General features: G+C 43.5%; 1 protein-coding gene across 1 annotated transcript in view; it reads left to right on the top strand.

Moving 5' to 3' along the window:
• Positions 1-9,093, top strand: part of gipc2 (GIPC PDZ domain containing family, member 2) — a 42,767-nt gene extending 33,674 nt beyond the window's left edge. Inside the window, exons 3-6 of the mRNA XM_055866013.1 lie at positions 6,054-6,234; positions 6,859-6,971; positions 8,138-8,219; positions 8,942-9,093. Of these exons, the coding sequence (XP_055721988.1) occupies positions 6,054-6,234; positions 6,859-6,971; positions 8,138-8,219; positions 8,942-9,093 (528 nt within the window). The remainder of the gene's footprint in view (positions 1-6,053; positions 6,235-6,858; positions 6,972-8,137; positions 8,220-8,941) is intronic.
• The last annotated feature ends 6,016 nt before the right edge of the window (positions 9,094-15,109 follow it).

Raw genomic sequence — 15,109 nt, 5'->3', positions numbered from 1 at the left:
TATGTTCCCTCCCCACTCAGACCCTCTCTGCCAATAACAGCTATGTTCCCTCCCCACTCAGACCCTCTCTGCCAATAACAGCTATGTTCCCTCCCCACTCAGACCCTCTCTGCCAATAACAGCTATGTTCCCTCCCCACTCAGACCCTCTCTGCCAATAACAGCTATGTTCCCTCCCCACTCAGACCCTCTTTGCCAATAACAGCTATGTTCCCTCCCCACTCAGACCCTCTTTGCCAATAACAGCTATGTTCCCTCCCCACTCAGACCCTCTCTGCCAATAACAGCTATGTTCCCTCCCCACTCAGACCCTCTCTGCCAATAACAGCTATGTTCCCTCCCCACTCAGACCCTCTTTGCCAATAACAGCTATGTTCCCTCCCCACTCAGACCACTCCCAGACAGTCCTAGCAACATTCTTGCTTGAGAAATGATTAATGATTATTGAAGAGATGCAAGTTTAGTACTCCTTAAGGTCAGAGTTTTCCACCAACGTCTTGCATAGAGAGAGTGAAGGTTTTCCACCAACGTCTTGCATAGAGAGAGTGAAGGTTTTCCACCAACGTCTTGCATAGAGAGAGTGAAGGTTTTCCACCAACGTCTTGCATAGAGAGAGTGAAGGTTTTCCACCAACGTCTTGCATAGAGAGAGTGAAGGTTTACCACCAACGTCTTGCATAGAGAGAGTGAAACCGATTGCTCCAAGACGCCACCTTGTGTTCGTGAAGCGTCATGTCATCATGACATTTTCAGCGTATTACACACCAGTGATTTACTTTGTGCTTTATAAGGGTTTTGATTAATCAGCGTTTACATTGGACAGATAAGACAGACACCCCACATCAGACAGACTCCCCACATCAGACAGACACCCCACATCAGACAGACACCCCACATCAGACAGACACCCCACAACAGACAGACACCCCACATCAGACAGACACCCCACATCAGACAGACACCCCACATCAGACAGACACCCCACATCAGACAGACACCCCACATCAGACAGACGCCCCACATCAGACAGACGCCCCACATCAGACAGACGCCCCACATCAGACAGACACCCCACATCAGACAGACACCCCACATCAGACAGACACCCCACATCAGACAGACACCCCACATCAGACAGACACCCCACATCAGACAGACACCCCACATCAGACAGACACCCCACATCAGACAGACACCCCACATCAGACAGACACCCCAGGGGACACAAACCTGCTTAGGGACAATGGCTTTGTCCCAAATGGCACCCTATTCCCTATGTAGGGCCCTACATTTGACCAGGGCTATTCCCTATGTAGGGCCCTACATTTGACCAGGGCTATTCCCTATGTAGGGCACTACATTTGACCAGGGCTATTCCCTATGTAGAGCCCTACATTTGACCAGGGCTATTCCCTATGTAGAGCACTACATTTGACCAGGGCTATTCCCTATGTAGGGCCCTACATTTGACCAGGGCTATTCCCTATGTAGAGCCCTACATTTGACCAGGGCTATTCCCTATGTAGGGCCCTACATTTGACCAGGGCTATTCCCTATGTAGAGCCCTACATTTGACCAGGGCTATTCCCTATGTAGAGCCCTACATTTGACCAGGGCTATTCCCTATGTAGGGCCCTACATTTGACCAGGGCTATTCCCTATGTAGGGCATTACATTTGACCAGGGCTATTCCCTATGTAGGGCACTACATTTGACCAGGGCTATTCCCTATGTAGGGCCCTACATTTGACCAGGGCTATTCCCTATGTAGGGCCCTACATTTGACCAGGGCCCATATTAATAGTGGATATTGTGAAGTGGTATGCAGGGAGCTGGTCGTTGATGAGGGTTTAGTGAGTGAGAAACTCCTTCTCACAATTCAACGGCTCAGACACGAGACGTATGTGGCAGGGTCTACAGGAAATCACGGATTACAAAGAGAACATCAGCCACGTCGCGGACACCGACATCTTGCTCCCGGACAAGCTAAGCACCTTCTTCGCCCGCTTTGAGGATAATACAGTGCCTCCTACGCGACCCGCTACCAAGGACTGCGGTCTCTCCTTCTCCGTGGCCGACGTGTGTAAGACATTTAAACGTGTTAACCCTCGCAAGGCTGCCGGCCCAGACGGGATCCCTAGTTGCGTTCTCAGAGCATGTGCAGACCAGCTGGCTGGTGTGTTTACGGACATATTCAATCTCTCCCTATCCCAGTCTGCTGTCCCCACTTGCTCCTGTACTCTCTGTTCACCCATGATTGTATGGCCAAGCACGCATCCAACTCAATCATCAAGTTTGCAGACAACAGTAGTAGGCCTGATTACCAACGATGACGAGACGGCCTACAGGAAGGAGGTGAGGGCTCTGGTGGAGTGGTGCCAGGAAAACAACCTCTCACTCAACGTCAACAAAACGAAGGAGCTGATCGTGGACTTCAGGAGACAGCAGAGGGAGCACCCCCCTATCCACATCGACAGGACTGCAGTGGAGAAGGTGGAAAGCTTTAAGTTCCTCGGCGTACACATCACGGACAGACTGAAATGGTCCACCCACAGAGACAGTTTGGTGAAGAAGGCGCAACAGCGCCTCTTCAACCTCAGGAGGCTGAAGAAATTTGGCTTGGACCCTAAGACCCTCACAAACTTTTACAGATGCATCATTGAGAGCATCCTGTCGTGCTGTATCACCTGCTGGTATGGCAACTTCACCGCTCGCAAACCGCAGGGCTCTCCAGAGGGAGGTGCGGTCTGCCCAACGTATCACCGGGGGCAAACTACCTGCCCTCCAGGACACCTACACCACCCGATGTAACAAGAAGGCTGAAAAGATAATCAAGGACATCAACCACCCGAGCCACGTCCTGTTCACCCCGAGCTGGGACCGAGAGACTGAAAAACAGGTTCTATCTCAAGGCCATCAGACTGTGAAATAGCCATCACTAGCCGGCTACAACCCGGTTACTCAACCCTGCACCTTAGAGGCTGCTGCCCCGTATACATAGACTTGAAATCACTGGCCACTTTAATAATGGAACACTAGTCACTTTAATAATGTTTACATACTGCTTTACTCATATGTATATATTGTATTCTACTGTATTTTAGTCAATGCCACTCCAACATTTCTCATCGTAATATTAATATATTTCTTAATTACATTCTTTTACTTTTAGATTTGTGTGTATTGTTGTGAATTGCTAGATATTACTGCACTGTTGGAGCTAGAAACACAAGCATTTCGCTACTAGACCCGCAATAACACCTGCTAAATATGTGTTTGTGACAAATAAAATGTGATTTGATTTTAGTCAGTCTCAGCAGAATCAGCCTGTATTAAATGGATAATTAATATTCACACAGCAACCAAAACCCATCCGGCACAGAACGGATGCTCCTAAATTAGGAGATAAATCTGCATTGCAAATATCTGTTCTTTATTTAAACTCTCTGAAGCCTCTCATTATCAAAGAGAATCCTTTCAACTTCTCCTTTATGGGACGTTTCTTGAAGCCAGTTGTTTTACTAATCTTTTTTTCGGGGTTTCACCTGTAAAGGATAAATCATACAACACACTGTAGCGTCATTAATTTGTTCTAACTGATTGTAGTTAGAACTTTAAAATATATTTCAGACGTAGTTTTTGTCTGAAATCAAAGAAGGCAAAAAGTTGTGATTGTAACTGACAATTAACCTGTAACTCTATGTCGTTGTTTTTTTGTGTTGTTTACGTGTTCGCTATGCGGGGGAACGATAAGACAAGCGGAACTAAGAACTGTTGTAACGGGGATTATTATCGTAGTAACACACCTTTGGAGCGAAGGCAAACCCGCGCTGTGTTAGCTACGTTTTCATGTCTTCGGGTGTAGTTCGTAAAGGTTGAAGTGTGTATGTTACAATGGTAACGTTATAATAATTAAGGGTGAAGTGTGTATGTTAGGATGGTAACGTTATAATAATTAAGGATGAAGTGTGTATGTTAGGATGGTAACGTTATAATAATTAATGTTGACGTGTGTATGTTAGGATGGTAACGTTATAATAATTAAGGATGAAGTGTGTATGTTAGGATGGTAACGTTATAATAATTAATGTTGACGTGTGTATGTTAGGATGGTAACGTTATAATAATTAAGAATGAAGCGTGAATTCATGCCAGGAATAATAAGTGTGAAGTTGTTGATTTCCTCCCTTCTGTAATAAGCAGCCAATGAGGTATTTTTCACTTCAGAGTTATACCAAGCTAATAAGTCACTCGTAAGATAAGAAGGTTGTAAGAGTGTGCTTATTAACTGTATTTTAATTTACTTTATAGTTCTCACGGAAGGTGATAATTCTGACTAAAACTACAGAATAAAGCCGCCAGATAAAATCAAGGAACGTTTGTGCTCGTGGTTACTGGAGGGAGCTACAGTGATAATGTCAACATGTGGCTTTTGATATCTCTCTCTCTCTCTTTCTCTCTCTGTCTCTCTCTGTGTCTCTCCAACTCTCTCTCTGTCTCTATCTCTCCAACTCTCTCTCCCTCTCCAACTCTCTCTCTCGCTCTAATATACTTTATTGACATGGCAAGTAAAATTACTTACATTGTCAAAGTATACATTTAACAAAAATGGTGTGACCAACAGCAATAATAATAGTAGTAGTGGAAATGGGATTACCAGCAACTACAACAACAATATTAATGAGAATAACAATACATTAAATCAATAGTAGTAGACCAGTCTCAACAGAAGACACATGACGTGGTATGAAAGACAACACAAACAAAACACATTACATTGCACTTTTCAGTGGCTGTCCCTCAGGTTGTGGCAGGAGGACATATATTTGGCTGCCAAAACACATTTTCACCCAATAAATATTAGATTTTTTCTTCATCTTTTATAGTTTCAAATTCTTTGTACTGGATGATAATTTGGGGAAAGAAAGATTCTCTTCGGTCTGAGTATTTGTCACAGTGTAATAGGCAATGCAGCTCTCTCTACCTTTCCCCTGGAGCAGAGTGAGCACAGCCTGTCCTCTCTGGTCAGCCAGGTTTGTCTGTGACGACCGGTCTCTATAGCCAGACTGTCCTCTCTGGGTAGCCAGGTTTGTCTGTGACGACCGGTCTCTATAGCCAGACTGTCCTCTCTGGGCAGCCAGGTTTGTCTGTGACGACCGTTCTCTATACCCAGACTGTCCTCTCTGGGCAGCCAGGTTTGTCTGTGACGACCGGTCTCTATACCCAGACTGTCCTCTCTGGGCAGCCAGGTTTGTCTGTGACGACCGGTCTCTATAGCCAGACTGTCCTCTTTGGGTAGCCAGGTTTGTCTGTGACGACCGGTCTCTATAGCCAGCCTGTCCTCTCTGGGCAGCCAGGTTTGTCTGTGACGACCGGTCTCTGTAGCCAGACTGTCCTCTCTGGGTAGCCAGGTTTGTCTGTGATGACCGGTTTCTATAGCCAGACTGTGCTCTCTGAGTCTGTACCTAGTCAGTGTTTTCCTGAACAGATAATCAGTCTGCCACCATGTACTGTCTGTTCAGAGACAAATAGCATTGAAGTTTACTTTGTTGTGGTGTCTTTCCAATAGGTTATATATTTTTATTTTTGCTTTGTGATGATTTGGTTGGGCCAGATGTTCTGAGTGATGTCCTGAGGCTCTATGGGGTTGGTTTGAGTTAGTGAACTGAGCCTCAGAACCAGCTGGCTGTCTGCTGTCCTGAGGCTCTATGGGGTTGGTTTGGGTTGGTGAACTGAGCCTCAGAACCAGCTGGCTGAGTGCTGTCCTGAGGCTCTATGGGGTTGGTTTGGGTTGGTGAACTGAGCCTCAGAACCAGCTGGCTGTCTGCTGTCCTGAGGCTCTATAGGGTTGGTTTGGGTTGGTGAACTGAGCCTCAGAACCAGCTGGCTGTCTGCTGTCCTGAGGCTCTATGGGGTTGGTTTGGGTTGGTGAACTGAGCCTCAGAACCAGCTGGCTGAGGGGGACTCTTCTCTTGTTTCATCTCTTGACATTGAAGGGCTGTGTGATGAAATGTCTTATAGATGTCTCTCTCTCTCTCCCCCGGTCCCCCAACAGCGTATCAAGGAGGGCAGTGTTGTGGAAAAGGTGAAGGGGATCTCTGTAGGAGACCACATAGAATGCATCAACGGCAAGAACATAGTGGGAACACGTCACTACGAGGTGGCTCGCATGCTGAAGGAGCTGCCGAAGGAGCAGAAGTTCACCCTCAAACTGGTGGAGCCCATGAAGGCCTTCGGTGAGTGGACAGCTGGGGACTAGTGTAGGCTTTAACATTTGTAGAGATGAAGGTCTTCTGTGAGGGCATGGGACAAGGGCAGAGGTCTCCAACTCTGTAGGGAGCTGTAGGGTGTGCAGGCACTAACACAACTAATTCTAGTCCAGACGAGCTGTAGTTATCACCCAGAGGTTGATGTGATTCTAGTCCAGATTACCTGTAGTTATCACCCAGAGGTTAATGTGATTCTAGTCCAGACGAGCTGTAGTTATCACCCAGAGGTTGATGTGATTCTAGTCCAGATTACCTGTAGTTATCACCCAGAGGTTAATGTGATTCTAGTCCAGACGAGCTGTAGTTATCACCCAGAGGTTGATGTGATTCTAGTCCAGATTACCTGTAGTTATCACCCAGAGGTTGATGTGATTCTAGTCCAGACTACCTGTAGTTATCACCCAGAGATTGATGTGATTCTAGTCCAGACTACCTGTAGTTATCACCCAGAGATTGATGTGATTCTTGATGTTTTTGTCACATATATACCAGCCCACTTGTAAAACACATGTGTATGTCAGAGATACATTAGCCACATTTAAAGCATTATCTCCGACACCGTTGACTTGAAGTGTATTATGTGCTGAACAGAGATGCTGGAGCCGAGGTCGAAGGGAGTCAAGCCGGCCAGTGACAATAAGATGGGGACAGGGAGAGGGACTCTGAGACTTCGCTCCAGGGGCCCTGCTACCGTAGAGGAAGTGGTGAGTGTGTATTCATGTCCCCTTACACCCCTCCCAATACCACCCATAACCCCCTTGTGATAGGGGGTTCCCGCTGGTGTTGGGCTAAGCAGTGGTTTGGACAAAGTGATGTAATCGTTATCATTACTGTACAGTGTATTATCTATTACAGTGTATTATCTGTTACTGTACAGTGTATTATCTATTACAGTGTATTATATGTTACTGTACAGTGTATTATATGTTACTGTACAGTGTATTATCTGTTACTATACAGTGCATTATCATTACTGTACAGTGCATTATCTGTTACTGTACAGTATATTATATATTACTGTACAGTGTATTATCTGTTACTGTACAGTGCATTATCATTACTGTACAGCGTATTATCTGTTACTGTACAGTGTATTATCTGTTACTGTACAGTGTAGTATCTATTACAGTGTATTATCTGTTACTATACAGTGTATTATCTATTACTGTACAGCGTATTATCTGTTACTGTACAGTGCATTATCATTACTGTACAGTGCATTATCTGTTACTGTACAGTGTATTATCTGTTACTGTACAGTGTATTATCTGTTACTGTACAGTGCATTATCATTACTGTACAGTGTATTATCTATTACACTATAGTATCTGTTACTATACAGTGTATTATCTGTTACTGTACAGTGCATTATCATTACTGTACAGTGTATTATCTATTACAGTGTATTATCTATTACTGTACAGTGTATTATCTATTACTGTACAGTGTATTATCTATTACAGTGTATTATATGTTACTGTACAGTGTATTATCTATTACAGTGTATTATCTGTTACTGTACAGTGTATTATCTGTTACTGTACAGTGCATTATCTGTTACTGTACAGTGCATTATCATTACTGTTCAGTGTATTATCTATTACTGTACAGTGTATTATCTATTACAGTGTATTATATGTTACTGTACAGTGTATTATCTGTTACTATACAGTGTATTATCTATGACTGTACAGCGTATTATCTGTTACTGTACAGTGCATTATCTGTTACTGTACAGTGCATTATCATTACTGTTCAGTGTATTATCTATTACTGTACAGTGTATTATCCATTACAGTGTATTATCTATTACTGTACAGTGTATTATCTGTTACTCAGAGAGGAGTGTGGACTGTCTTGTGTTTTCCAGCCGACAGAGTTTGATGAGAGAGCAGTGCAGAAGGTGGATGACCTACTGGAGACTTACATGGGTATCAGAGATACAGAACTGGGTGAGTACACACACACACACACACGCACACACACGCGCACACACACACACGCACACACACACACACACACACACACGCACACACACGCATACACACACACACGCACACACACACACACACACGCACACACACACACACACACACACACACACACACACACACACACACACACACACACACACACACACACACACACACACGCAACATTTCAACCACTGAGAGAGTTGTACAAATTTGTGAAAGGTCCCCGAGCTAACTAACCCTCTCCCCCAGTCTCTAGCCGCAACCATGGTGGAGGTGAATCGGAACAAGAAGAACCCTGATGAGTTTAACTAACCCTCTCTCTCCCCCCTCTTCTCTCTCCCCCATCTCCCCTCTCCTCTCTCCTCCCCTCCTCTCCCCTCTCCTCTCCTCTCTCTCTCTCTCCTCTCTCTCCCCCCTCTCCTCTCCCCCCCTCCCCTCTCTCTCCCCCCCTCTCTCCTCTCCCCTCCCCCCTCTCTCCCGCCCCCCTCTCTCTCCCCCCTCTCTCCTCTCCCCTCTCTCTCCACCCTCTCCTCTCCCCCCTCTCCCCTCTCCTCTCCCCTCTCTCTCCTCTCTCTCTCCCCCCTCATCTCCCCTCTTCCCCCCCTCTCCTCTCCCCTCTCCCCTGCCCCCATCTCTCCTCTCTCCCCCCCCCCTCTCCCTGCCTCCTCTTCTCTCTCCGTTCCCCCCCCACTCTCTAGCGGCGACCATGGTAGAGGTGGGTCGGGACAAGAAGAACCCTGATGAGTTTGCCATGGCCCTGGACGAGGCCCTCGGAGACTTCGCTTTTCCTGACGAGTTTGTGTTCGACGTCTGGGGCGCTATCGGAGACGCCAAACAGGGACACTTTTAACGTTTTAACTTTCCCCTGATTCCCTAGCCTGGTCCCAGATCTGTTTACAGTTGGCAAGACCTCACAAACAGATCTGGGACCAGGCTACCAATCCCCCTGAGTTCCACATCTCCACATCTTCATCCAGCCATCTGGACAAACACCAGCCAGTAGAGAAAGAGGGTAGAGTGGATTTAGTTAAATTTTTTTAATGGCTCTGTTTTGTAGGGTTAACAGTGTTGCACCCTAAAAAGACAGAATCACTTCAGTCATGTCCCACTCAACCTAGTTTTCTGCTTGTGTCCCAAATGGCACCCCCCATATTCCCTTTATAGTGCACTACCCATAGGGCCCTGGCCAAACGTAGTGCACTATATAGGGATTAGGGTGCTATTTGGGATATACATTTTATGCCCTTTTTCCACAGGTTACAAAAGGTTTCTGATGTCTGAATCACCGCTATAGCACTTGTCTTTAATGACTGGTGAACTGACATTGAGGATCACATACAGTAGACTACTGTATATCAGGGCTTTAATGACTGTATATCAGGGCTTTAAGGACTGTATATCAGGGCTTTAATGACTGTATATCAGGGCTTTAATGACTGTATATCAGGGCTTTAATGACTGTATATCAGGGCTTTAAGGACTGTATATCAGGGCTTTAATGACTGTATATCAGGGCTTTAATGACTGTATATCAGGGCTTTAAGGACTGTATATCAGGGCTTTAAGGACTGTATATCAGGGCTTTAAGGACTGTATATCAGGGCTTTAATGACTGTATATCAGGGCTTTAATGGCTTTTTAGAATAGTTCTTAAAAATGTTGCTGTGGAATCTGAACAGCAACGATGTAGTTATAGTGATGTATTAAATAGCAATACTGTTAAAGCCCCCCCACCCCCTCTACTCCATCAGTAATGCTGTTGAAGACCCCCCTCTACTCCATCACTAATGATGTTAAAGACCCCCCCACCCTCCTCTACTCCATCACTAATGATGTTAAAGACCTCCCCACCCCCGCTACTCCATCACTAATGCTTTTAAAGACCCCCCACCCCCGCTACTCCATCGATAATGCTTTTAAAGACCCCCCACCTCACCCTCCTCTACTCCATTGATAATGCTTTTAAAGACCCCCCACCTCACCCTCCTCTACTCCATTGATAATGCTTTTAAAGACCCCCCACCCCACTACTCCATCGATAATGCTGTTAAAGACCCCCCCACCCTCCTCTACTCCATCGATAATGCTGTTAAAGACCCCCCCACCCTCCTCTACTCCATCACTAATGCTGTTAAAGACCCCTCCACCCCCTCTACTCCATCGATAATGCTGTTAAAGACCCCCCACCCCCTCTACTCCATCGATAATGCTGTTAAAGACCCCCCCCACCCTCCTCTACTCCATCACTAATGCTGTTAAAGACCCCCCACCCCCTCTACTCCATCGATAATGCTGTTAAATACCCCCCCACCCCCTCTACTCCATCGATAATGCTGTTAAAGACCCCCCACCCCCTCTACTCCATTGATAATGCTGTTAAATACCCCCCCACCCCCTCTACTCCATCGATAATGCTGTTATTCTACACAGCATTGAGGATATTATGTGTTAAAAACAAGCCTGGGCTTTGGACCATAAGACTATGCCTGTGACTGACATAGTGACTGATAGTGACTGATATAGGGACTGATAGTGACTGATATAATGTGATATAATGTCTGATATAGTGACTGATATAATGACTGATATAGTGACTGATATAGTAGTGACTGATATAGTGACTGATATAATGGCTGATATAATGACTGATATAGTGACTGATATAGTAGTGACGATATAGTGACTGATATAATGGCTGATATAATGTCTGATATAGTGACTGATATAGTAGTGACGATATAGTGACTGATATAATGGCTGATATAATGTCTGATATAGTGACTGATATAGTGACTGATATAGTAGTGACTGATATAATGACTGATATAGTAGTGACTGATATAGTGACTGATCTAGTGACTGATATAGTAGTGACTGATATAGTGACTGATATAGTGACTGATATAATGGCTGATATAATGACTGATATAGTGACTGATATAGTAGTGACTGATATAGTGACTGATATAATGGCTGATATAATGACTGATATAGTGACTGATATAGTGACTGATATAGTAGTGACTCATATAGTGACTGATATAATGGCTGATATAATGACTGTTATAGTGAATGATATAATGACTGATATAGTAGTGACTGATATAGTAGTGACTGATATAGTGACTGATATAATGACTGATATAGTAGTGACTGATATAGTAGTGACTGATATAATGACTGATATAGTAGTGACTGATATAGTAGTGACTGATATAGTGACTGATATAATGGCTGATATAATGTCTGATATAGTGACTGATATAGTGACTGATATAGTAGTGACTGATCTATTGACTGATATAGTAGTGACTGATATAATGACTGATATAGTAGTGACTGATATAGTGACTGATATAATGACTGATATAGTAGTGACTGATATAGTAGTGACTGATATAGTGACTGATATAATGGCTGATATAATGTCTGATATAGTGACTGATATAGTAGTGACTGATATAGTGACTGATATAGTAGTGACTGATATAATGACTGATATAGTAGTGACTGATATAGTGACTGATCTAGTGACTGATATAGTAGTGACTGATATAGTGACTGATATAATGACTGATATAGTAGTGACTGATATAGTGACTGATATAATGACTGATATAGTGACTGATATAGCACCTTATTCCCCATTATAGTGCGCTATATAGGGATTGGTGTTCCATTTGGGATACACGTGAGGGACAATTAGTACCTGATTGATTTAAAACCAGCAGTTCCTTATCAGAAACACATGTCTGAATCTGTGAGGAACATTGTGGAACTCCAAGTCTTCTAGAGCCTACAGAGGACTTTGATGGGTTTTTATTCTAGCTACGGAGAGAGAACTAACATTCACTTTTCGTATAATGTTTGTTCTACAGGCTGCTTAGTATGTAATTGAACCGTAATAGATAAATACTTCTACTTTATTTTTTATTTGTTCAAATAGAAAATTGTTGACTTGATATTTTAAGCTGGAAAATGTTTTATACCATCTCAAGACCTGGCTCCGCCAACAAGCGAAATTCTCTTTTGGAATTCAGAATTCTCTTTTGGAATTTGGAATTCTCTTTTGGAATTTGGAATTCTCTTTTGGAATTCGGCAGCCATCTTGAAAGGCTATCGAGGTGTCACTGTTGTGGTCAATCGCAATTTAAAAATGTCTTACACTGTTGAAAGAAACTACTGTAGATTGAATTGAAATCAACACACTGAATTTGAATAGTAATTCTTAGTGTAGTATTTGTATTGAGTTGTTTTCTATTGAACACTGCAGCTTCATAGTGTTTTCTGACAATACATAAAGGGATCAATCACTGTTATGTTTGTTAGATTCAAATAAAAATACTGGTTCCTAGCTGAGTGTTGTTTCATTATTCACTACAAAGGAATGAAGGTGTATATATATATATACTGTATATTCCATGCAACAGACACTATTATCCAGAGACTTTCAGTCATCCGTGCATACATTTTACGTATGCACGGAGGGCACGAGCTCTGCCCTGCTGATTGTTCCGACTGAGTGTTCCATATTCTGACTGATTGTTCTGACTGAGTGTTCCATATTCTGACTGATTGTTCTGACTGAGTGTTCCATATTCTGACTGATTGTTCCGACTGAGTGTTCCATATTCTGACTGATTGTTCTGACTGAGTGTTCCATATTCTGACTGATTGTTCAAAAAAGGTCCAGTCACCAGGACCACAAATTCCATCTAGACACCGTTGCCCTAGAGCACACAAAAAACTATACATACCTCGGCCTAAACATCAGCACCACAGGTAACTTCCACAAAGCTGTGAACGATCTGAGAGACAAGGCAAGAAGGGCCTTCTATGCCATCAAAAGGAACATAAATTTCAACATACCAATTAGGATCTGGCTAAAAATACTTGAATCAGTCATAGAGCCCATTGCCCTTTATGGTTGTGAGGTCTGGGGTCCGCTCACCAACCAAGATTTCACAAAATGGGACAAACACCAAATTGAGACTCTGCATGCAGAATTCTGCAAAAATATCCTCCGTGTACAACGTAGAACACCAAATAATGCATGCAGAGCAGAATTAGGCCGATACCCACTAATTATCAAAATCCAGAAAAGAGCCGTTAAATTCTACAACCACCTAAAAGGAAGCGATTCCCAAACCTTCCATAACAAAGCCATCACCTACAGAGAGATGAACCTGGAGAAGAGTCCCCTAAGCAAGCTGGTCCTAGGGCTCTGTTCACAAACACAAACACACCCCACAGAGCCCCAGGACAACAGCACAATTAGACCCAACCAAATCATGAGAAAACAAAAAGATAATTACTTGACACATTGGAAAGAATTAACAAAAAAACAGAGCAAACTAGAATGCTATTTGGCCCTAAACAGAGAGTACACAGTGGCAGAATACCTGACCACTGTGACTGACCCAAACTTAAGGAAAGCTTTGACTATGTACAGACTCAGTGAGCATAGCCTTGCTATTGAGAAAGGCCGCCGTAGGCAGACATGGCTCTCAAGAGAAGACAGGCTATGTGCACACTGCCCACAAAATGAGGTGGAAACTGAGCTGCACTTCCTAACCTCCTGCCCAATGTATGACCATATTAGAGAGACATATTTCCCTCAGATTACACAGATCCACAAAGAATTCGAAAACAAATCCAATTTTGATAAACTCCCATATCTACTGGGTGAAATTCCACAGTGTGCCATCACAGCAGCAAGATTTGTGACCTGTTGCCACAAGAAAAGGGCAACCAGTGAAGAACAAACACCACTGTAAATACAACCCATATTTATGTTTATTTATTTTAACTTGTGTGCTTTAACCATTTGTACATTGTTACAACACTGCATATATATAATATGACATTTGTAATGTCTTTATTGTTTTGAAACTTCTGTATGTGTAATGTTTACTGTTCATTTTTATTGTTTATTTGACTTTTGTATATTACCTACCTCACTTGCTTTGGCAATGTTAACACATGTTTCCCATGCCAATAAAGCCCCTTGAATTGAATTGAATTGAATTGAATTGTTCCGACTGAGTGTTCCATATTCTGACTGATTGTTCTGACTGAGTGTTCCATATTCTGACTGATTGTTCCGACTGAGTGTTCCATATTCTGACTGATTGTTCTGACTGAGTGTTCCATATTCTGACTGATTGTTCCGACTGAGTGTTCCATATTCTGACTGATTGTTCCGTGTTCTGACTGATTGTTCTGACTGAGTGTTCCATATTCTGACTGATTGTTCTGACTGAGTGTTCCATATTCTGACTGATTGTTCTGACTGAGTGTTCCATATTCTGACTGATTGTTCCGACTGAGTGTTCCGTGTTCTGACTGAGTGTTCCGTGTTCTGCACACTCTTCATACAGTTTGTCAAGCACATGATAATATTCTCAACCATCAGACTATGCTTCATTTTTATCAGTTGTATAAACATATAGCCTATGAGTGGAAATATTTTTTTATTTAGAAGGGCCTGCAAAAAAACATAATCCATAGTCTGCACTGGAATAGCGAATGGAGGTTACATGTAAGTCAAATCAAATGTATTTATAAAGCCCTTCTTACATTTAAGTCATTTAGCAGACGCTCTTATCCAGAGCGACTTACAAATTGGAAAGTTCATACATATTCATCCTGGTCCCCCCGTGGGGAATGAACCCACAACCCTGGCGTTGCAAGCGCCATGCTCTACCAACTGAGCCACACGGGACCATCAGCTGATATCTCAAAGTGCTGTACTGAAACCCAGCCTAAAACCCCACACATCAAGCAATGCAGGTGTCGAAGCACGGTGGCTGGGAAAAACTCCCTAGAAAGGCCAAAACCTAGGAAGAAACCTAGAGAGGAACCAG

Source organism: Salvelinus fontinalis, chromosome 17, assembly GCF_029448725.1.
Source record: "Salvelinus fontinalis isolate EN_2023a chromosome 17, ASM2944872v1, whole genome shotgun sequence".
Taxonomy (NCBI): Eukaryota; Metazoa; Chordata; class Actinopteri; order Salmoniformes; family Salmonidae; genus Salvelinus; species Salvelinus fontinalis.
Note: the sequence above shows the minus strand (reverse complement) of the source record. Positions and strands in the feature narration are given on the sequence as shown.